At 42.1% G+C, this 24,066-nt stretch overlaps 1 protein-coding gene across 1 annotated transcript in view; it reads left to right on the top strand.

The window, feature by feature from the left end:
- Positions 1 to 24,066, top strand: part of reln (reelin) — a 633,795-nt gene that overhangs the window by 181,675 nt on the left and 428,054 nt on the right. The window contains exons 5-7 of the mRNA XM_053623241.1: positions 10,321 to 10,353; positions 10,459 to 10,537; positions 10,611 to 10,707. Coding sequence (XP_053479216.1) covers positions 10,321 to 10,353; positions 10,459 to 10,537; positions 10,611 to 10,707 — 209 coding nt within the window. The remainder of the gene's footprint in view (positions 1 to 10,320; positions 10,354 to 10,458; positions 10,538 to 10,610; positions 10,708 to 24,066) is intronic.

Here is a 24,066-nt window from a genome sequence, read left to right as displayed (position 1 = left end):
ACTGGACACCACACATCAATGCACAGTTGTACATTTTTTAAAATACAGATTTTAATGAGATGTGAAAATAAAAATCATGGAGAGGGAATGCTGATGCCCTCACAGTAGTAATTGCCTCAAACAAGATTTTTGATTATTTATTACTGATCTAGCCATTGTAATTAAAACTGGGACTCACCCATAACTTCCAAAATGACTTTAGGATCCTATGCTGTACTATCTGTAATTTTTACTTGAATCAAATTATCCTGCCATCCTTCAATATCCTCCTCACTCCCCTCTTCTCCCTAGAGTGATCTGCCTCCCAACGGATTTGTGGTTGTTACTGTGGGCCCTGTAGGCTGGTCAGGCTGCAGTCCATATGGGACATCCAGATATACGTCCAGTATATCGCTTGAGATTTTCCTGTCCGACCTCTATTCCCTTGGGGTGGGGGTGGGCAATTCCTTGAAGAATGACCTATTCTCCACAACTAAAGCAGTCTCTGATTGGCTTCCTAATGGAGTTCTGCTTAAATTGAGCCCTGCCTGGTTGTTCTTGTAGTTTCCTGAGCATTCCTTGGAAATAAAACCCCTGAGCTTATTTATGCTAGTCTTTTCCATTTTTGTGTAAGAATCCTCTTGTAATGGATGGCATGTGACTTCCTCCAACAGTTTGCTTTCCCAGCTTCTACAGTGTAGAATAACTGTCCCCTTGACTTTGGGATTCAATCCATACACAAATGTTGCTTCAACACTTGCTCTTGTGATTGATCATTTTCAATTCCACTGTGGAAGTCCATGCAAGCTCTGAGGCGGTCCAGGAATTCTGAGACAGTTTTGCTCAACTGATCTTGCCCCAGTCTGCTCACATTGGGTACGCTGCCTTTATACACTCCTTCAGCTTGTTGTATGTTGATGCCCATACCATACTCTCAGGCATTATAGTGTCCTCAAAAGTCCCATACCGATTGAAACATCAAAGTGTCCATGAAGATCTGCAACTCCTTGCCCATGGGCTTGTACATGTCCACAATAGTATAAAGCTCTGACAATTATGGACTAGCCATATTCCTTATTTTAGACAGTTCCCATGGTTGAAAAATGTAGATGGTTGTTTCTCCAGTAGCCCTCAGATTGGGAAAAGCTATCAACACTTGTACTGTGGCTGTTGTACTTTTGGTACTTTTGCTGTCTTTCTTGAACGGGAGTGAAGACTGCAGAATCACTCACAGCATCTGTTGTTGTCACAACATGGGTTGTCCTGTGGGTGATTCCTCTGCAGTCAATTGTGTCCCCGCTGCAGATAAGGAGGAGGATACTGGGAAAGAAGAGAGAGAGATTGAGCTGTTGTGGGTAGCAGCTAAAACTAGATCATCCTGATGTCTTTTTTATTCATATAGACATTTGTACCACTTCTTTTCCTTGCTTGTGAACCCTACATGGTGTTTCAACTTTGAATATTACAGTCTACTGTTTTTGCTTTATTCCTCCCTCTGTTAATTCATCCCATAACTAAAATTGTCCAACCACACTGGAATCATCACCCCCCCCCCCCCCCGTTTTTAAATTTCATTTCCTTAGTCTGACAGTGCAGTATGAGTAGATCATTTACCCAGTTTGTTCCCCATCTTCTGTTATTACAGTGGGCAAAAAAAAAAAGAATATAAAATATGCATAACCTGTGAAGGAGTTGTCCAAATACAGATACACAAAAGGTACAGTTGTAGTAAAAAAAACCCATAACATTGCCATACACTGAGCTTATCATATAATGGAATGCTACTTATAACAATCCAGACAGGCACTTCTCACATCTTTTGTGCACACCCCTCTTGTGGACCCGCTATCCTACAGGCTCCTGCTTTCCCTTAAAGTCAGTAACAGCGCAACAGAGCAAAGTGAAGGCAAAATTTCACTACTCCAACATATAAACAATCATTACCCCCAATTTTAAATGGTGTATTCTACTGACAGCAGCTAATGGATCCCACAGATGGGTGCTGATCTAAATTTGACTTTTTTTTAAAAAAAAAAAACCTTCCACCTGGTGTGGAATTTGCTTACTGTCATGTTCACACCTCAGAATAAATAGCCATTCTTGTTTGTGAACCGAAGTCTGTCTGACCCCAGATTCACCTGAAAACAGGAATGAGTGAGAGGTTCAGCGTGTTCAGAGGGAAACCTTTTACCTCTATACTTTTTAAAGAAGAGTTTTATGCATGTTGTCATAGGACAGCGCAAAGTCTTCTAACAGTCAGTCTTCTACGCCATTGTTTTACACAGTACTATTTGGTTGAATCCTGTTTTCATGTTAAACCTTAATTATTGGATATCATAGCGTGTTTTTTTTTTTTTTTGCCAAAAGTACAGGATGTCCAACAGATGGTTCTTGCAGAATTAAGAGTTGTCAACACCACCACGTGGTTCCACACTTTATTCCCCACAGCATGAATCTGAACAAGTTTCACAGACATTTGAGGAACAGAAAAGGAATAATAAGTCGCTGAACAAGGGGGGCAAGGTCAATATCAAAAGTAACAAGTAACAGTCAGTATCTGGTGTGGCCACCAGCTGCTTTAAGTACTACAGTGCATCTCATCTTTGCAGCAGATTTGTCAGTTCTTGCTGTGAGATCTTACCCCACTCTTCTACCAAGGCATTTGTAAGTTCTCGATCATGTCTGGGAGGATACATGGTTACATGTGGTTTGCCACAGCAAGAACAATCAGCTGTCCTTCCTGTCTCCCTGTAGCAATGTCTTAGGCATCTTACATTATGGACATTGCAGTTTATTGCTCTTCAGTCCTCATGCCTCCCTGCAGCAGGCCTCTAGGCATCTTTCTTATGGTGTTTTTCAGAGTCAGTAGAAAGGTCTCTTTAGTGTCCTAAGTCATTGTAACTGTGACCTTAATTGTCTACTGCCTGTAAATAAGGACTTAAGGACTGTTCCACAGGTGCATGTGCAATAATTGTTTATGGTTCATTGAACAAGCATAAAAACATTGCTTAAACCCTTTCCAATAAAGATCGTTGAAGCTTATTTAGATTTTACAAAATTATCTTTAAAATACATCTCCTGAAAAAGAAATGTTGCTTTTTCTGATGAGTCTAGATAGATAGATAGATAGATAGAGACAGTTCCCTCTGAACGTATTAGAATGGCAAGGCCAATTCTTTTGTTTATGCTATACACTAAATACATTTGGGTTTGAGATCAAATGATGAATGTGTGACGGTAGCTCGGAATTTCAGCTTTCATTTCCTGATATTTACATATAAATGTGTTAAATAACGTAGAACATTGCACTTTTGGTGGCAGACCACCCAATTTTTAGGTGAGCAAAATCATAGGAATGGGTATTCTTAACGTAAATAACACTTCATTTTTGGGTGCATATTTTACAATATTTGTATCAAGGCTACTGACATCACCAAACTGTTGCATTCTTATTTTGTGATGCTTGTACTGCAGCTTCTTTCAGTTCAGTTGTTTTGTGGGGTTTCTCCCTTCTGTCTCCTCTTCAGGAGGTGAAATACATGCTTAATCATGTTAAGATCTGGTGATTGACTTGGCCAATCTAAAACCTTCCACTTTTTACCCCCCTGATAAAATCCTTTGTTGTGTTGGCAGTGGGTTTGTGTCATTATCTTGTTGCATGATTAAGTTCCTCCCAATTAGATTAGATGCATTTCTTTGTAAATAGGAAGACAGAATTTTTCTCTAGACTTCTAAATTCATTCTGCTGCTACCATCATTTTACATTAGTTACATCATAAGTGAGCCTGTTGTAGAAGCATTCATGCAATCCTGAGCCATGATACTACCTCCACTGTGCCTAGGCTTGCATGGCCGCTTCTGGAATGGGCTCATTAATCTTTATTGATGATGTAACTCATGATGCTAGTAGCAAAATGAATTGCAAAGTCTAAAGAAACATTCTGTCTGCAATTTACAGAGAAATACATACAATCTGCTGCTACCATTATGTGTTACACCATCAATAATGATTAGTTCCAGAAGCAGCCATGCAAGCCCACACCATTACACTACTTCCACCCTGCTTGACCGATGGGCTTTCCATCACTTTGGTAGCGGTTAAAATTGATTCGAGAACTTGTGGGGCTCATCTCTAGATTTATTTGCGAATTCCAATCTGGCCTTCTGATTCTTGATGCTAATGAGTTGTTTGCATATTGTGGTATGGCCTCTATACCTTCAGCCCTGCCCTGTGGGTGTTGTTGCTGATGTCACTGTTGTTATTGTTTTTTTCCCCACAGTTCTCACAACATTCCCTTTCTGCCGTGGTCAGGTAACATGGCATTTCGTGCATCGCGTGACTATAAAACAGCACCTGCAAAACACATCATCAGATTTATTTGGTCTTTCCACCCAGACACAATCCAATGGGTATATGCAAACCTCTCCGAAGCCTGTCCACTCAAACCTCACGTGCACCCAGCACATCACCCCACACTGGAACTCACATGCCTCTATGACCACGTAAAACTATACAAAGCAACTCTTCGATGTCTTTGCCAAGATGCTAAAAGACATTGCCCTGAACCAGAACCCAAACACCACCCCCAGGAGAAACAGAGCCATGCAACACACACCCCGACTGATGAAGAACCACAAGAGACCTTCAGAAAGACCCCAGTCCCTACAACGCTCCCTACCATCAGGAAAGCCATCAAAACCAGAGTATCCTTGTCCAGCCTCCTATCCAAGTCTGCTATCATCACTTCACATCAACCCCAGCCATCGAACCAGAGCACAGCCTCTCCTGCCTATACCTTACACCCAGTAATATAGATATCAGCAGGAATGACCTGCTTTTTTTTTCTCTGAAACCAATTGAGAGTTTCCTTTGCTGTATGCTTTGTATCGATGTCTTACTGGAAGATCCACCCACATCTCATCTTCATCATCCTGGTGGATAGCGGCTGATTCTTCTCCATTCATCATTCCTTCAATTATATGAAGTCTGCCAGTATCATGCAAAAAATACAGCCCCACACCATGATGCTTCCTCCTCCAAACTTCACTGTTGGTGTAGTGTTTTTAGGCTAATGTGCAGTGCCATTTCTTCTCCAAACATGGTGTGTAGTATGACAGCCAAAATGTACACTTTTGCTCTCATCTGACCGGACTACATTCTCCCAGTATTTCATAGGCTTGTCCAAATGAGTTGTAATTTTAAACGAGCTTCAACATGCCTTTTCTTTAGTAATGGAGTCTTGCGGGGTGAGCATGATCAGTGGAGTGCACTGCCTATTGTTTTCCCTGTGATGATGGCAACTGTAACCTCTAAATGTTTCTGGAGCTTTTTCTGAGTCGTCCTTGGCTCTTGGGCTACTCTTCTGACTATTCTTATGACTCCCTGGTCATAAATCTTGCGAGGAGCTCCTGTGTGTGGCCGGTTGATGATGGAGTGATGTTGCTGCCACTTCTGGATCATGGTCCCAATGGACCTGTTTGAAGTTGGCCCCCACAAAACGCAAAATGTCGGCAAAATAGTTTCAATCGTTTGTGCTCCATTTGTGCTGGTTTGTACCGATAAAAGTTTTGTTTGTGCTGCTTCGGTTTTGGAGATATTAAAAGAATATTTATAGGTCATTCTGAGGTCACCCAGCCCCCCACATGCTCTAAATTCACCCCAAATAGTCTCAATCGTTTGTGCTTTGTTTGTGCTGGTTGTGCCGATAAAAGCTTCATTTTTGCTGCTTCCGTTTTTAAAATATTAGACATTAAGTTCTAGGTGATGACGTCACCAGCCCCCCACATGCTCCAAATTCACCCCAAATGGTCTCAATCGTTTGTGCTTTGTTTGTGCTGGTTGTGCCGATAAAAGCTTCATTTTTGCTGCTTCCGTTTTTAAAATATTAGACACTGACTTATAGGCGCAAATCTCCTCGGTGTGAGCACACTTTAAGGGTCGCATTGCCGAAGACTTTGTTGAAACAAATCATATAATCATTTATAATCATATATACAGTCATAACAGACAGGTTCCACTCAGAACATGCCTCGCCATGGTCGACCAAAGAAGTTGAGTGCTCGTGCTCAGCATCATATCCAGAGGTTGTCTTTGGGAAATAGACATATGAGTGCTGCCAGCATTGCTGCAGAGGTTGAAGGGGTAGGGGTCAGCCTTTCAGTGCTCAGACTGTACTCCGCACACTGCATCAAATTGGTCTGCATGGCTGTCGTCCCAAAAGGAAGCCTCTTCTAAAGATGATGCACAAGAAAGCCTGCAAACAGTTTGCTGAAGACAAGCAGACTAAGGACATGGATTACTGGAACCATGTCCTGTGGTCTGATGAGACCAAGATAAACTTATTTGGTTCAGATGGTGTCAAGCGAGTGTGGCGGCAACCAGGTGAGGAGTACAAAGACAAGTGTGTCTTGCCTACAGTCAAGCATGGTGGTAGGATTGTCATGGTCCGGGGCTGCATGAGTGCTGCCGGCACTGAGGAGCTACAGTTCAGTGAGGAACCATGAATGCCAACATGTACTGTGACATACTGAAGCAGAGCATGATCAGTATGCAGTATTCCAGCATGATAACGACCCCAAACACACCTCCAAGACGACCACTGCCTTGCTAAAGAAGCTGAGGGTGAAGGTGATGGACTGGCCAAGCATGTCTCCAGACCTAAACCCTATTGAGCATCTGTGGGGCATCCTCAAATGGAAGCTGGAGGAGCACAATGTCACTAACATCCACCGGCTCTATGATGTCATCATGGAGGAGTGGAAGAGGACTCCAGTGGCAACCTCTGAAGCTCTGGTGAACTCCATGCCCAAGAGGGTTAAGGCAGTGCTGGAAAATAATGGTGGCCACACAAAATATTGACACTTTGGGCCCAATTTGAGAGAGCCTCAAAAAGAATTTTGACACATCCAGTACTTATTTCCCCTGTTGTATATGATTTAAACTAATTATTAAAACTACATATGTTGTATATGTTGTGAATATGCTCTTTCTGTAACAAAACATTTGATAAATGTTGCCACATGTTTAAATAAATGCTTAAAAAGTAAAACTTTTTATCTAAGAAAAGAACAAAAGTTCCATTGGCAAAAAAGGAAAAGATAGAAATCATTCATTGCTACTTTGAGCAACTTTCTACATTGCAAGAAAAAAAGCTCATTAAATGAACCTTCTCAACTCAGCCGAGGCTCGAAGCCCGGTAGCTGGCTTACTACACCCTGCTGGTTACTGCTGCGCTATTCCAGCATATACATTTTAGCCATGCTAAATACATTTAAATACTACAATTATTGTACCTGTACTATGTGGCTCGATCACGCTCACTTGATATAATTCAATCTTGTAATTAGAAACTTGTTTAAATTAAGTTTATCATAAGTTCAGAAACATAATATTTTTATGTGAACTATTCGACCACACATTTTTTTTTTTTTTTTATTGTACTGTGTTCAGCTACAGTTTGTTGTTTCATGTGCCACCTGGTGGTTATTGTGTGAAGCACAACAAATTAATTTACATTCTAAAGAAGTGTGCCTGAAGGGTACTGCATGATCACACGTGATAAATTGTGTGAAAAAATGTGCATTCTTAAAGGTCACATCTGTATCAACCACAGGGAAGGTTACATTCAGGCCCCCTGTTCTGGGAGGCACAACTAATTCTTCTGTGGGTGGAGGGATAATTTTTGTCAGTGAGTGCAATGTACATTCCGGGCAAGTGGAATGTGGGGGCAGACATCCTGTCAAGGCAGGGGCTGAGACCCAGGGATTGGAGGCTCCGTTCCACAAGTAGTGGAGTCCATATGGCAGAGGTTTCACCAAGCGGAAGTGGATGTGTTCACCTCCAAGGAGACAATACACTGCCTGCTGTGGTTCACCTCACTCCTCCTGCACTGTAAGGTATGGATGCCATGGTACACACGTGGCCAAGGTCACGCCTATATGCCTTTCCCCAATTGCTCTGCCCCCACAAGTTCTAGTGAATGTTCACTTCTAGTAACACCTTATTGGCCAGCTCGAATTTGGTTCTCAGAGATAATATCCCTGCTGGATGGCACTCCCTGGAAGATTCCCATTTGCAGGGATCTATTGTATCAAGCAAGACGGTTGATTTCTCACCCTCAGCCAGAACTATGGAAACTGTGGGTCTGGCCCCTGAGGGGCACCAGCTCATAGATTCCAGACTCTCAACCGCGGTTGAAGAGACCATGTTAAATGCTAGAGCACGATCCACAAGAAAATTGTATGCGTTCAAGTGGCAACTTTTTGTCTCGTGGTGTGAGGAACATCAATTAGACCCAGTAAACTGCACAATAGCTATAGTCCTGGACTTCTTACAGGAACAATTCTCAGCAGCATTTTCTCCTTCTACAATTAAAGTGGCCAATGTGGCAGCCATTTCTGCCAGCCACACCCCAAGTAATAGAGCTTCTGTGGGGCAACATCTTCTAACATCAAGGTTTATGCATGATGTCAGGTGGCTGAGGCCCAACTGCAGACCACGCATACCTTCCTGGGACCCTTTGGTGGTCCTGGAAGGTCTGTCAGGTTCCCCATTTGAGCCTTTAGCGTCAGCCTCATAGAAGCTTCTTACTTTAAGGGTAGCTCTTTTGCTGGCCCTGACTTTTCTCAAGTGAATAGGAGGTCTACACGCTCTCTCTGTTGCCCCTTCCTGCCTTGACATTGCCCCTGGATTAGCCAAGGCCTTCCTATATCTTAGGCCGGATTATATTCCGAAAGTACCTACGTCTGTTGCCCAGCCGGTAGTGTTGCAGTCTTTCTGCCCTCTGTTCCTTACACTGGAAAAAGAGACATTGCACCTAGTATGTCTCTTTGTACTTACATCCACTGCACCGGCCAGTGGCGTATGTCGGAGCAGTTGCTGGTCTGCTTTGGCATTGACAGTAAAGGTGATGCTGTGTCAAAGCAGCATATCTCTAATTGTATAGTGGTTATATTGCTTATATCTATATTGCTTATAAGGTGCACGGTCTCGCTACGTCTCTGGGCATAAGGGCTCCTTCCATTAGGTGGGTCGGCTCCTCAGGATGTGTGTGCTACAATGGGTCTTTTGGGTCTAAACTGTTCATTCATTTGGTATTACAGTTTGGACATGGATTCCACCCTGGGCTTGAGGGTCTTGAAGTGTGCCTCAGGCTCGGAGCTTTTTGAACAGGCCATACCCTCAGTATGATGGAGTGGATATACTTGTTCTCACCGCATGAAGCTCATGCAACATTGAGTTCCCTTTGAAAGGGAACTTCTGGGTTACGTATGTAACCCTGCTCATTGAGAAGGGACAGAGACGTTGCATAACTTTCTTATACTAGGGTATGCCCTGAATTGTGCCTTTGCTTCAGATAAAGACAAGCTGATGATGTGCTTTACAGGTGCCGTTTTATAATCACGCAATGCATGAAATGCCACATCACCTGTCCACCACAGGCCTATAAATAGGCGGGATTTTATTAAGACGTCACAAATTGTTGTATTGGCTATGCCCAATGCTTGTGCAATTGCTCTGATTGATTTTCTCTCTTTTCTCAGCTTTAAAGTGGCTTGTTTTCTCCTGAAGACAGCTATTTGTTCTTCATGTTGGTTTATCCTCAGTACAAGCCTGGAAAATATCACAAAATAAAAATTCAACCAAGCGATATGCAACTAAATATTAAGTGTTATTAATTTTAATTTAACTTCCAGACTGTTCCTATACTTATGCTCACCCAAATATTGGGCAGTCCGCCAACAATGATGCCATGTTTCAGGTTGTTTATCTGGATCTATCATCTCATATTCATCATTTGATCTCAAACACAATTGCTGAACTGCACAGTTCTTGTGGTGATGTTTCATCCAGAGGCAGTTTGGAACTCCGTTGTCAGTGATGCAAAAGAGCATAGGCAATTTTTCATGCTATATGATTCAGGACTTTGTGGCCCCACTTGCATGGTCTGCCGCTTGGTGGCTGAGCTGTTGTTGCTTCTAGACAATTTCATTTCAAAATAGTAAAACTTACAATAGACTGGGGAAGATGTAGCATTGCAGAACTTCACAAACTGACACAAGCTTAAACTTTTTGCAAACTATGACAATGCCATCGTTAAGGTCACCGACCTCTTCAGTGTAATCTATTCTACAATGTTTGTCTATGGAGATTGCATGTCTATGTGCTGATTTTATGCACCTGTTAGCAATGGGTGTGGCTGATACACCTGAACTCAACAAGGAGGAGGGTTTTCCACATATTTTTTTTACAATATATCTCTGTATAAATTATTCTAGCTGTCACTTTTATTGCCCTTGGAGATTTGAGATTTATATTACTGTTTCTCTTTTCTCTTTTAGCTCCCACAGAACCTCCACTGCAGCTTAGTTTAGGTAAGCTAATAAGTAAATTAATATACTCAAATCTTTTAAGTGAAATTTTCTATTTTGCTCATCAGTTAAGTCTTTATGTGTGGTGTTCTATTTTATGCTGCACAGCTGAAATACATGGAATCCATGCAGTTCTTCGTGATGATTTTGACTCTAATCTGCAAGGAGCACTAGATACCAATATCTGGTGGGTATATAGGAGATTGCCTGCATATTTGTTCTTGTGGTAGTGATGCTAACTTTGTCTTGTTCTTTCTCAGGTCAAACTGTAGTAACTGTGAGGTGGGGGAGCAGTGTGGTATGCTCTTGTATGGTAAAGCAGTCACTTTCTGTGAACCCTTTGGGGAAAGAGAACTGGTAATTATATCCTTTAGTAGATAAACTAATGTACAAAACCATATCCAATTTTGACAATTATATTTCACATACAGTCAGGTAAACAAATATTTGGACATTGACAAATGTATTGTTTTTTATTTGTCTATCACGGTATATTGGAGTTGAAATTAAATAATGAAGATAACCTAATATGCAGTATTTTAGCTTTAATTTGATGGTATTTGCATCCAAATTGGGTAAACAGGGTAGGAATTAGAGCGCTTTTTATATGTGCCCCCCCTTTTTTAAGGGACCAAAGTTAACTGGACAAACATAATCATAAATTAAATGGTCATTCTTTAATCCTTGGTTGCAAATCCTTTGCAGTCAATGATTATCTAAAGTCTGGGACCCATAGACATTACCAAACACAAGTTGATTTGTATAATCTGTACATATGATGTTCAAGAACCGTATGTGCTTTTTTATGCTTGAGCTAAACTCTAATCTGGCTTATGAATGGTTTGCATCTTGTGGTGAACACTCTGTATTTACTCTGGTGAAGTCTTCTCTTATTTGTTACACAGATAAGCCTCTATCCTGGAGGGTATTTTGGAGCTGGTGTACTGTTATGAATGGGTTTTTCTTTGCAGAATGGTGTAGAGACAACAAACTACATCTTAATATCAATAAGACTAAAGAGATAATTGTCGATTTCAGGTGGATCCAAGTAGACCTCTTGGCACTGCACATCAACCGAACAACTGGGGAGAGAGTCAAAAGCTCCAAGTTTCTTGGTGTACACATAACAAAGGACCTCTCTTGGACTCTAAACACTATCTGTTGCCAATTGAAGTACAGTGCTGTGAAAAAAGTATTTCCCCCATTCTGATTTCTTTTGTATATCTCATACTAAATTGTTTAAAAAATTAAAAGAAAATCTAAGACAAAACAAAGGCAACCTGAGTAAACACAAAATAGTTTTTAAATGAGTTATTTATTGAAGCAAAAAGGTTATCCAGTACCACCTGAAAATGAATTTACCCTCATTGGTATTAATTCCCCAAATCTAAGAAACTGCATTAATAATGGGATTCAGCTGGACTAGACACAAGCAGGCCTGATTACTGCCAGTCCTGTTCAATCAAATCAACACTTAAATAGAACTTTTTTAACAGCATGGAAATGGTTAAAAATGTCTTACCCAGTAACACACTATGCCAAAATTGAAAGAAATTCCAGAAATGAAGAGGAAGAAGGTGATTAAAATACATCAAAGTCTCTGGGATGCCAAAGAACTGCATTATTTCCACATGGAAAAACTAGGAACAATAGCAAACCTTCCCAGAAGTGGCCGGACCTTCCAAAATTCCTCCAACATCACAGCAACTACTCATTCAGGAAGTCACAAAAGAGCCAAGGACAACATCAAAGGATCTACAGGCCTCTCTTGAATCAATAAAGGTCACTGTTCATGACTCCACTATCAGAAACACACTGGGTGAAAATTGCATCCATGGAAGAGTCGCAAGGTGAAAACAACTGCTAACCCAGAGAAACATTAAGGCTTGTCTGAATTTTGCCAAAACACACCTTGATGATCCACAAACCTTTTGGGAAAATGTTCTGTGAATTGAGGAGTCAAAAGTGGAACTGTTTGGAAGACAGGGGTCCCATTACATCTGGCATAAACCAAACACAGAATTACACAAAAAGAACATCATACCTACAGTCAAACATGTGGTGGAAGTGTGATGCTGTGGGGTTGCTTTGCTGTTTCAGGGCCCGGGCAACATGCAATAATTGAGGGAAACGTGAATGCTGCTCTCCACCAGAAAATCTTAAAGAAGAATGTCCGGTCTTCGGTCTGTACGTTGAAACCCAAGTTCAACTGAATTATTCAGCAAGACAATAATCCAAAGCCTAGGAGTAAGTCCACCTCTGAATGGGTCAAAAAAAATTGTTGGAGTGGCCTAGTCAAAGTCCTGACAAACCAATTTCAGATGGTGTAGCAGGACCTTAAATGGGCAGTTCATGCTCAAAAACCCTCCAGTGAACCCAAGCAGTTCTGCAGAGAAGAGTGGGCCAAAATTCCACCACAGTGCTGCGATCTCTGGGAGAGTTTGGTTGCAGTTATTGATGCTAACGGTGGCACAAGCAGATTTTAATTTTACGGAGGCAATTTGTTTTTCACATGGGTGATAAGTGTTGGATAACTTATTTTGCTTCAATAAAAAAATTAATAAATAAAAACTGCATTGTGTTTACTCAGCATACATTTTTTATGTTGTATTTCATTTAAAGATCTAAAACTATTTAGTATGAGATATGCACAACAACAGAAGAAATCAGGACTCACAGCACTGTAGTTCTTAAGTCTGAAAATTTTGATAAAAGCTGCCACAAAATCAAGCATTTTTGGCCACAACAATCACAAAAAAGATCTGTGTAATCGTGTATAGACCAGCTAGACCGTGTGGTTTTGGAATTGCACAGTCTATGACCACAAGGCCCTACAGCAGATTGTGAGAAGATAATCTCATCTGAAAAGATCATCATGGTCTCATTGCCCACCATCAACACCTCATACAATAACCACTGCATCTGTAAAACTAACAGTATTGCAGATGCCCCCTCTCACCCATCCCATGGGCTCATCTATATAACCAATATAGAGGAATGACAATAAAAACTCACTTGACTTGACTTGAGAAGTCACCATTTACATCTACAAACTGATAACAATCAGTCGAATAAGACCTGTGCTTGGAGAGGGCCATTCCCTTAACTCCAACAATATTTTCTAGTTTATCAAGGAGGATATGATCAATGATGTCAAAATCTGCACTGAAAGAACGAAAGAAGGCTGTGCTAGTAATATTATCTACATGAGCTTAAAATTATAGACTGGAGTCAATAATCACACCGTCTTTTACTGTCGTACATGATGAAACAGTAAAGCCATCCAGGGATACTATGTAATCAGAAAGCTTACTTCTAGCTGGGGGGGGGGGGGGTGCAAATGCAGATAATTTACTGTAAAGTAAAAACAAAAAAAATGAAAACAACTATGAACATGCATTGTGAATGAGTCTAAGGACATACAAGCAAACAGCTACAACAAAAGCTTGACAGTGAGACACTTAAAAACAAGAACTTAAATAGTGGCACTAACAAGGCATAATCAGACACAGGTGAGAGCAATTAATGAGGAATTATGACGTGCTGGGGCTCATGGGTAGTGCACTACCTTGGGTGCTACCACAGGGCAGAGCCAAAGACAAAGGGTGGAGTGACCTCCACTGAAAATCCAGATGGGGGAGTGACATCGCCCATGGTACCAGAGGGGGGAGTGACATCCTCCACAAAGCAAGGTGGGGGAGCAACATACACTAGGAAGCAGGGAGAAGGAGCAATGTCCTTAGTGGAGCCAGGAGGCAGAGTGAGTCGTCAGTGGAACAATAATGAAATGCCACTTAAAGGATTTTGTTTTGATTTACACTGCAAGTATGTCCTGGCTATATATTAGACAGTGATAGTGTGTGCAGCAAATTGTTCTGATCTCTCATGGATTGAACAAACCCAAAATCTTAGATAAAGCTGGTAAAATGTTATTAGATGACTATCATTGTCAACTGTAAATAACAGTTTCTTAATTTGGGAACAATATTGCTGCTTTACAACATAGTTATTTTGCTTACTCGGTCACTCCAGCTAGAAGAAAGACAGCTTGCCAGAAAGTTCCACAGAGCACCTGGTTCAGGAGTTGAATAAAAGTTTGCAAATTGTTATTTGTGCTTAGAATTTGCAATTGTTTGATATCCATGAGAGCTTGAGTATTTTTGTGATTTTTTTTTTAACAAAAGATCAAAAAGTTCAACAATAAAGACAATTTCTCATAGCCTTCTTTACCAAGGATGCCAATATTAGTGGAGGGCACTGTACATTAATCCGGATAGATCTGAAAATTGCATTTTCATTTTAAAATGTTCTCCATCTATACTGGTGTTTTTAAACGTTTTCCAAAAATTGCTTGTCCACACTGAAACAGCTGAAAGCGCTTATATCCCTATAATACACATGCATAAAACGTAAAAGCTTCGGCCTGCATCATTTCCGTCAGGCGTTTATTTAAAAATGCAATCTGAAGGTTGTATAAAGTGACATTAATCTTTAACAATGCTATCAATTCTATTTAACAACTGCAGTACATCGTCCACCATCTTGTTTGTTTTGAGTTACATGGGTCACATGACTGCATCACATGACTTAAAATATGTCATCATTTTTTAATATCTCTGTTTTATCAGTCCACATTGAAACACTAAAATGGCGTTTTCAAATTTATCCACTTGGGAGAGTGTTATTCAAATCATCTGGGTTGTGCATGTAACCCTGTTCCCTGAGAAGCGCATGAGATGTGGCGTGAGCGTTAGACTGGGGGAACTCACGTGTTATCGGTATCTGTGTCTGTTATGTGGCATATCACGCATTGCGTGAACATAAAATGGCACCTGTAAACCACGTCATAAGTTTCTCTTGGTCTGAAGTGCAGATGCAATTTACAGGCATACCCCAGTATGACAAAGCTATGTAATGTCTTGTTCCCTTCTCAGGGAATGGGGTTACTTGCATAACCCAGATGTTTCCTTTCAAAGGGAACTCAATGTTGTGTGAGCTCCATGCTGTGGGAACGAGTATACCCACTCTGTCATACTGAGGGTATGGCCTGTCACAGAGGCTCCATCAATAGGGGTGTGGCTGGCCAAAATGGTGTCCACGTAGACCCTAACTGTAGAAGTAGCCAACCTTGCTGAGAAACCTTCCTGTAAGAACTCCAGGACTGTAGCCATTGCTCAGTTTACTGGGTCTGACTGACATGCCTTGCATTTAACATGGTCTCTACAACATCTGTTGAGGGACCTGAATCTATGAGCTGGTGCGCTTCATGGGCCAGATTCACAGTTTCCATAGTTCCAGCTGAGGGTGATAAAATCAACCCTCTGGCTTGAGACAATAGATCCCTGCGAACGGGAATCTCCCAGGGAGTGCGGTCCAGCAGAGATATTGCCTTAGCATTTGGAATTTTAACATGTTTTTTTTGCAGTGTTATTAGAGAACTTTGTCATTTACACAGCTGCAAGTAGTACGTAGGTACTCATGCCATATACTGTTGGAAAGCTAAGAATATTGTGATTCGACTGTTATAAACCATTTAAAGATACAATCACAACAGCAGCTACAATCAACATCTTTTACAGACCAACAACATACATACAAACAAACAAACATGAAACCTTTGAAGCCTCATAGTAGTCCACTGATCCAATTGTTATCCTAGGTTTGTGTACATGGTTACCAAGGGCCCTTTGAAGTCTCCAAAAGTTTTCGGTAAAAAATTTGGTAGAAACGCATGAACATGTCCTAAGAAAAATGTGTAAAATATTAATTTTCTTTGGTATTGATATCAAATCTGAACTTGGACTAGGAAAGGCTTCATTCTGTGGTTTAATTGTGTTTTCCACTTAATAGGTCCCAGCTGTAAGCATCCGTATACAAAAAAAAAAAAAATCAGGTCGAAAAAAAACCCCTTCTGTTTCAGTGTGTTAAAACTTCTATTAATCAATAGCAGTAGCACTTATCATGATTCTGACTTCTGGAGATAAAAGCTTCAGAGTGGCACCTTTCAAAAGAGACCAAAACCATTCATGTACTCCAAATGGTTCAAGAACAGCTTTAATTTTAATTTTGGTATGCCTAAGCATTTTAGGCTAATTTTACTGAAACTCTAAGAGGATATTAACTCTTATGATTAAACATATATGAGCTTGCCAATAATGCCAAACTGTAATACCGAATGAATGTGTGCAGCGTAGACCACCCAGCTGCAGAACATACATCCTGTAAGGGTACCCCTTAAATAAAACCTTTGAGGAAGTATAGCGAGACCATGCGCCTCATAAGCAATAGAGATTGCTTCCACTATCCAGAGATGTGCTGCTTTGATGCAGCATCACCTCTACTGTCACTGCCAAGCAGACCAGCAACTGTTCTGACTTACACTACTGGCCGGAGCGGTACAAGGAGGCCTCACTAGACATGGTAGGTGCAATCTTCCTTGTTCCATTGTAAGGAGTGGAGGAGAGGAGAAAGCCTGCTACACCACAGGCTGGGCAGCAGACATGGGTACGTAGAAATAATCCAGCCTAGGATATGGGGAGACCTTGGCTAATCCAGGGGCAAAGTCATGGCAGGAAGGGGCAACAGAAATGTCAGGGCCAGCCAAAAGAGCTACCTATAGAGTCAGAAGCTTGTCAGAAGCTGTCTGCAGATGGGCCTCAGCCACCTGACACCACGCATAAACCTCGAAGTTAGAGGAGGTTGCCCCACAGAGGCTTCATCAATAGAGGCATGGCAAGCTGAAATGGCAGCCACGTAGACCCTAATTGTAGAAGGAGCCAACCCTGCTGAGAAGCATTCCTGGACTGTAGCTATAGCGGGTCTCACTGGTGTTCCTCAGACCATGAAAAAAAATTGCCACTTGAATGCATACAATTTCTAATGGATGATGCTCTAGCATTTAACATGGTCTATATAACCTTGATTGAGAGGCCATGTATGAGCTGGTGCCCCTCAGGGGCCAGACTCACAGTTTCCATAGTTCTGGCCGATAAATCAACCTTCCGGCTTGAGACAATAGTTCCCTGTGTCAATCAAACCTACTAGCAGGATGTGACTGTGGCCGTCCGGTCCACCTGGCTTTCTGCGGGGGAGGCGAACGATGAGTTTTCAAATTTATCCAGATTAATGTGGACATAGCCTAAGCAGTTTGTTAAATGCTTGTTTTGTCAATATATGGTATCAGCTTGTGAGACTTTACAGGATAAGGGCTAGGTTGTTGGCATGGGGCCCGTTCATGCACATACTATATGATAAATGACTCATGTCATCAATTCACTAAGACTAAAAATAGATGGTCAAGGTAACATTAGTTAGATATGTATGAAAGGATTTTTAGGCGATTAATGTCTGTATATGTGTATTGCCTATTAGTATGCTAGAATACTGAACACAGTCGTGCCTAGGTACCATTAGATGTTTTTATTTCAAATTAAAGAGGAGGTGCAGTAATTACTGGCAAATTGGCACAGTAAATTCACCACAATGATAACTGTCCCTCAAGCTATGCTAAAATTGGCAAAATTAACTGACAGCACAAAAGTGTCAATTATGATTACTGTCCACTTAATATTATGGCAGTTTCAAACTACAGACATTATCAGTAATTCATATGTTATTCATCCAGTAATTGTTAATGACTGGGGACAACAGTGTACATTTCCTTACATATGTAAATGTTAAGTACATTTCCAGTGTGTGGTTGGTGAAAAATTGTCTTTGACTATACACTATATGGCCAAAAGTAAACATCCCACTCAAGGCTTTGTGCTGGACACTTCCACTTCAACCTGGGCAAACCATGTCTTCATGGACCTTGCTTTGTACACAGGGGCACTGTCATGCTGGAACAGGTTTGGATCAAAGCCATATACAGGACAAGATTCTGAGGTGTTAACCAAAGTTTGGGCCATAATCAGAAATAGAGGACAGAGCTACGGTCAGAGAACTGTTTCCCAGGAGCCATAAGTCTTATGATGAAATTTGGCTTACAGTATCTCTTGGTTGGCTCTCTCCACTTGATTCGGGCACACTGGGGAGGAGTGTGCCCAAATGATGGGCTTGTCTTGTAGACGTGGTGGCACATATTTTTGCTGGTCGAGCTCTGGGAGGGTATTCATTGCTCCGGGACATTGTCAATCATTTTGTCCACCGCCCAAGTTTAAACAGAATGGGAAGGTGGTAAGATAGCTCCTCAGTCTGTTCTTGAGGAGGAGTAGGGTATAAACATGAGAGGAAGTCAGGTTTAGTGTTCTTGGAGACAGGAGGATACAAGAGAGTGAACTGGAACCTGATATAGAATAGTGCCCACCATGCTTATCGAGAGTCCAGCCTTTCAGCTGTCTTTATATATTCCATGTTCTAGTTGTCTGTGTAGATCATGAATGGAAGCAACACCCCCTCTAGCCAGTGTTTCCACTCTTCCAGGGCCAACATAACTGCCAGGAGCTCCCTGTTACCAATGTCACAGTTCTGTTCAGTTGAAGATAATGAGGCATCTACCTCAACACTGGATTGCTTGGAGGGTCAGGATGTTTCAAGATGGGGGCTATAGTGAATGCCTTCTTGAGATGGTTGAATGCTTGTTATGCAGCTGTGTTCCATCAGAGCTTTTTGCACCCCTTCTTAAGCAATGAGGTGAGGGGCAATGTAATGGATCTGAAACCCTGGAGGAATCTCCTGTAGAAATTCCTCAACCCCACGAACTGCTGCATCACTTTTACAGTTATTGGAACATTCAAAGATGTGACCTTACGCTCATCCATGACACTCTCAATGGTGCAGTCATATGGACAATGGGGAGGGAGACTACTGGTCTTGGCTTTACTGAACACTCCTTGAACTCCTGATACAGAGGGGGAATGAACTTGTAGCTGGTGAAGTGAAGTGGATGCAGCAAGGAGATTACGGGACTGAAGACAATGTGTGAGACAGTGGGTGAACCAGTATGTCCTGGAAAATCCCATGGGAATCGCAACACATCCAGGTACTTGTTCATGACTGTGATTAATAGGAATAGTCGTTCTTTGTGCAGGGTGCTGACACAAATCAAGAAGGGTTCAGTGCAATAGGTGATTGATATTCCTCCTATGGGCCCACCATCCAGAGCTTGAACATGTAAGGGGTGTTGGAGCGGATGAGCATGCAGCTGCTCCCAGCTGCTCCAGAGTCGATCATGGCTGAAAGAGTATATGGCAGCAGGAGCATGGTCAAGCGACACCTGTGGAGAGAAAGGAGGCAAGTCAAACCAGTGTCTTATTACCGCAGGTCTATTTATTTGTGTCTCTTTGAGGGAGAGAGAGAGAGAGAGAGAGAGAGAGAGAGAGAGATACCACTTGGCAGAAATGCACACACATACTAACTGATTCACACCAGATTTTGTCATCCACAAACAGACGGCTTGGTAAAGCAGTTAAATCAAACATTAAAAAACATGATTCGTAAGTTCGTTCACGGGGGATGCTCGAAATTGGGACAAGTGGCTCGAGCCCCTATTATTTGCAGTATGAGAGGTCCCACAACTCTCTGTGGGATTTTCTCTATTTTAATTATTGTACGGGTGGAAGCCCTCCAGCATCTTGGATGTCATTAGGGAAAACTGGGAAGGTGGAGTTTCTAACAGTAAAAATGAAATTCAGTACATTCTGGACCTGGGAGGAAAAACTCTTACTACACATGTCGAGCTCTAAATTACTTGCAAAGTGGCAAGGACCCGTTGAGGTCATACGGCAATTTGGAGAAGTCAACTATGATGTCAAGCAAATGGATAGAGGTAATGCACATCAAATATACCACCTCAATCTATTGAAACCATGGTGAGAGCTGGTTCCTTGGTCCTTATACTTGGTCATTTACTTATTGAGGAAAATGATCCAATATTATATATCTGTGAGTTGCAAAAGTATGTGAACCTTTGCTTCCAGTATCTGGTGTGACCCCCTTGTGCAGCAATAACTGCAACTAAACGTTTCTGGTAACTGTTGATCACTCCTGCACATCAGCTTGGAGGAATTTTATGTCATTCCTCAGTACAGAACAGCTTCAACTCTGGGATGTTGGAGGGGTTTCCATTACATGAACTACTTGCTTTATGTCCTTCCACAACATTTCTAATGGATTAAGGTCAGAATATTGTACTTGGCCAGTCCAAAATATTAACTTTTATTATTCTTTAACCATTCTGTGGTAGAATGACTTGTGTGCTTAGGGCCATTGTCTTGCTACATAACCCACTTTCTCTTGAGATTCAGATTATGAACAGATGTCCTGAAATTTTCCTTGAGTTCACGGGTATAATTCAGAATTCATTGTTCCATCAATGATGGCAAGCTGTCCTGGCCTAGATTCAGCAAAACAGGCCCAAACCATGATACTACAACCACCATGTTTCACAGATGGGATAAGGTTCTTATGCTGGAATGCGGTGTTCTCCTGTCTCCAAACATAACGCTTCTCATTTAAACCAAAAATTCTATTTTGGTGTCATCTGTCCACAAAAATTTTTTCCATACCCTTCTGGCTTTGCCCATGTGATCTTTAGCAAACTGCAGATGGGCAGCAATGTTCTTTTTGGAGAGCAGAGGCTTTCTCCTTGCAATCCTGCCATGCATGCCATTGTTGTTCAGTGTTCTCCTCATGGTGGACTCATGAACAGTAACATTAGCCAATGTGAGAGAGGCCTTTAGTTGCATAGAAATTGCCCTGGGTTCCTTTGTGAGCTCGTGAACTGTCACGTCTTGCTCTTGGAGTGATCTTTGTTGGTCTACCACTCCTGGGGATGGTAACAATGGTCTTGAATTTCCTTCTTTTGTACACAGTCTGTCTGAATGTGGATTGGTGGAATCCAAACTCTTTAGAGATGGTTTTGTAATCTTTTCTAGCCTGATGAGCATCAACAACTCTTTATGAGGTCCTCAGAAATCTCCTTTGTTCATGCCATGATACACTTCCATAACATGTGTTGTGAAGCTTTAGACTTATAGAGCCCTATTATTAGATCCCTATTCTTTAAATAAAACAGGCAGCTCACTCAAGCCTGATTGTCATCTCATTAATTGAAAACACCTGACTCTAATTTCACCATCAAATTAACTGCTAATCCTAGAGGTTATGCTCACAGATATGTAATATTTTCTTTAAAAAATAAATGGCCAAGTATAACATTTTTGTCTACTTTGTTTAATTGGGTTCCCTTTATTTACTTTTAGCACTTCCGTGAAAATCTGATTATGTTTTAGGTCATATTTATCCAAGTGATATTATGAATGAATGCCTTTTATTGTCACTATACACATGTACAATGAAATTAAGAGCCACTCCTTTTTTGTTCCGTGCCAACATGTACATAAAATAAACAAGAAGAATAAACAAGATAAATAAACAAGATAAATAAATAAGATATTGGGGCGGATGGGGGAAGTACTATGAAATGCACAGTTTTGAGACACTATATACTTATGCTGTGAACTCAGTACATGTATGTGTTTAGAATGGTAATAGCTTTTGGGAAAAAAATATTCTTAAATCTATTAGTCCTTGTTTTGATGCACCTGTAACGTCTCCCTGAGGGCAACAGATTGAACAGATCAAAGCCTGGGTGAGAGCTGTCCTTAATGATGGTTTTTCCTCTGCTGAGGCAACGGGAGGTGTAAATATCCATCAGGGAGGGGAGAGGGCAGCCAATGATCTTCTGTGCTGCTCTTATTACTCTCTGAAGCCTCTCCCTGTCTGCCGCGGTGCAGCTACCGTACCACACCGTGATACAGTATGTCAGCAGGCTCTCAACGGACGAGCGGTAGAAGATCAGCAGCAGATTGGGGTCCAGATTGCAATTCCTGAGAACCCTCAGGAAGTGTAGCCGCATTTGAGCCTTCTTAATAACCGCTGTGATGTTGTCCGTCCAGGAGATGTCTGCAGAGATAAGGACGCCAAGAAACCGGAAGGTGTGGACCCTCTCCACACACTCACCATTGATGAAAAGGGGGGCCAGCTCAGTGTTGTGCTTCCTGAAGTCTACAATGAGCTCCTTGATTTTCTTGGTGTTTAGAGCCAGATTGTTCTTTGAACACCAGGCTGCCAAGTTTAGGACTTCCTCTCTGTAGGCTACCTCATCTCCTTTTGAGATGAGTCCGACCACTGTGGTGTCGTTAGCAAACTTGATGATAAGATTATTATTGTGGACTGGACTACAGTCGTATGTGTAGAGACAGTACAGGAGGGGGCTCAGCACACAGCCCTGTGGAGAACCTGTGCTCAACGTGCGAGTGGAGGAGAGGTGGGGTCCGAGTATCACTGTCTGAGACCGTTTGGTGAGAAAGTCCTTTATCCAGGCACATGTGAGGGGGGGGGGGGGGCCAAGAGTGACCAATTTGGTGATGAGAATGTCCGGAATGATTGTATTAAAAGCCGAACTGTAATCCACAAAAAGCATCCGGACGTAGCTCTGTTGCTGCTCTAGATGTCTCAACACGTAGTGGACAACTACGGCGATAGCATCCTCTGTGGATCTGTTTGCGCGATATGCAAACTGATAAGGATCGAAGTCTGGGGGGAGGTAGTCCTTGATGTGCTGAAGAACCAATCTCTCAAAGCACTTCATGATAACTGGAGTGAGGGCCACAGGACGATAATCATTTAGGCTAGTGGTGGGCAACTTCTTTGGCACTGGGATGATTGTGGCTGATTTTAGGCAGGACGGGATGACTGCTTGGGCCAGGGAGAGATTGAAGATTCTGGTAAAGATGTGGGCAAGCTGGTGGGCACATGATCTGAGCACCTTACCAGGTACTCCGTCTGGGCCAGCAGCTTTCCTGGGGTTCACTGCCAGAAACATCCGTCTAACATAGTGTTCCCTCACAGTAAGTAGAGTGGTGCAGGAACCAGGAGGGGATGGAGGCAGGGCTGGACTGGTACGGGAGCCAGATGAGGGTGGAGGTGAGGCTGGAGCAGATGAGTGCTGTTGTTGTGATGTTTCTGACAGCATCACACTCAGGTCTCCTGTTGTTGCAACACGGCCTCTGTAGTTCGTGATGTTTTGTATACCCTGCCACACCTTCCGTTTATTTTTGCTGGACAGGTGGGACTCTATGTTCCTCTTATAGACCGCCTTAGCTTCCTTAATACCACCTTTCAGGTTGGCACAAGCGGCTCTGTACAGAGCTCTATTACCAGACCTGAAGGCAGCGCCGCGGGCTTTGAGGAGTGTGCAGACCTGTTTGGTCATCCAAGGTTTCTGGTTTTGGAAAACCCGAATGTTTTTGTCCACAGTCACATTTCCGATACAGAACTTGATATAGTCCAGTACCGTTCCTGTTAATGTTTCTAGCTCTTGATGTTCAAATAAATCCCAGTCTATCTGTTCGAAGCAGTCCTGTAGTTTGCAGAATGCATCATCAGGCCAGGTGGTAACAGTCTTTATAGTGGTCTTGACACTGCGTCTGAGGGGGGTGTAGGCAAGGGAGAGCAGGAGGGAGAGATGGTCTGATTGGCCGAGGTGGGGGAGAGGTATGGCTCTATACGCATGCTTAATGTTGGAGTAAACATGATCCAGAGTGTTCGCCCCTCTAGTAAAACACTTAAAATGTTGATAAAATTTCGGGAGTACAGTCTTCAAGTTCGCCTTATTAAAGTCTCCTGCAATTATGTGAACACCGTCGGGGTAAGCCCGCTGCTGTTCGTTTATGGTGTTCAACAGGAGAGAGAGCGCCGTGTTCACATTGG

Source organism: Ictalurus furcatus, chromosome 4, assembly GCF_023375685.1.
Source record: "Ictalurus furcatus strain D&B chromosome 4, Billie_1.0, whole genome shotgun sequence".
NCBI classification, from domain to species: Eukaryota; Metazoa; Chordata; class Actinopteri; order Siluriformes; family Ictaluridae; genus Ictalurus; species Ictalurus furcatus.
Note: the sequence above shows the minus strand (reverse complement) of the source record. Positions and strands in the feature narration are given on the sequence as shown.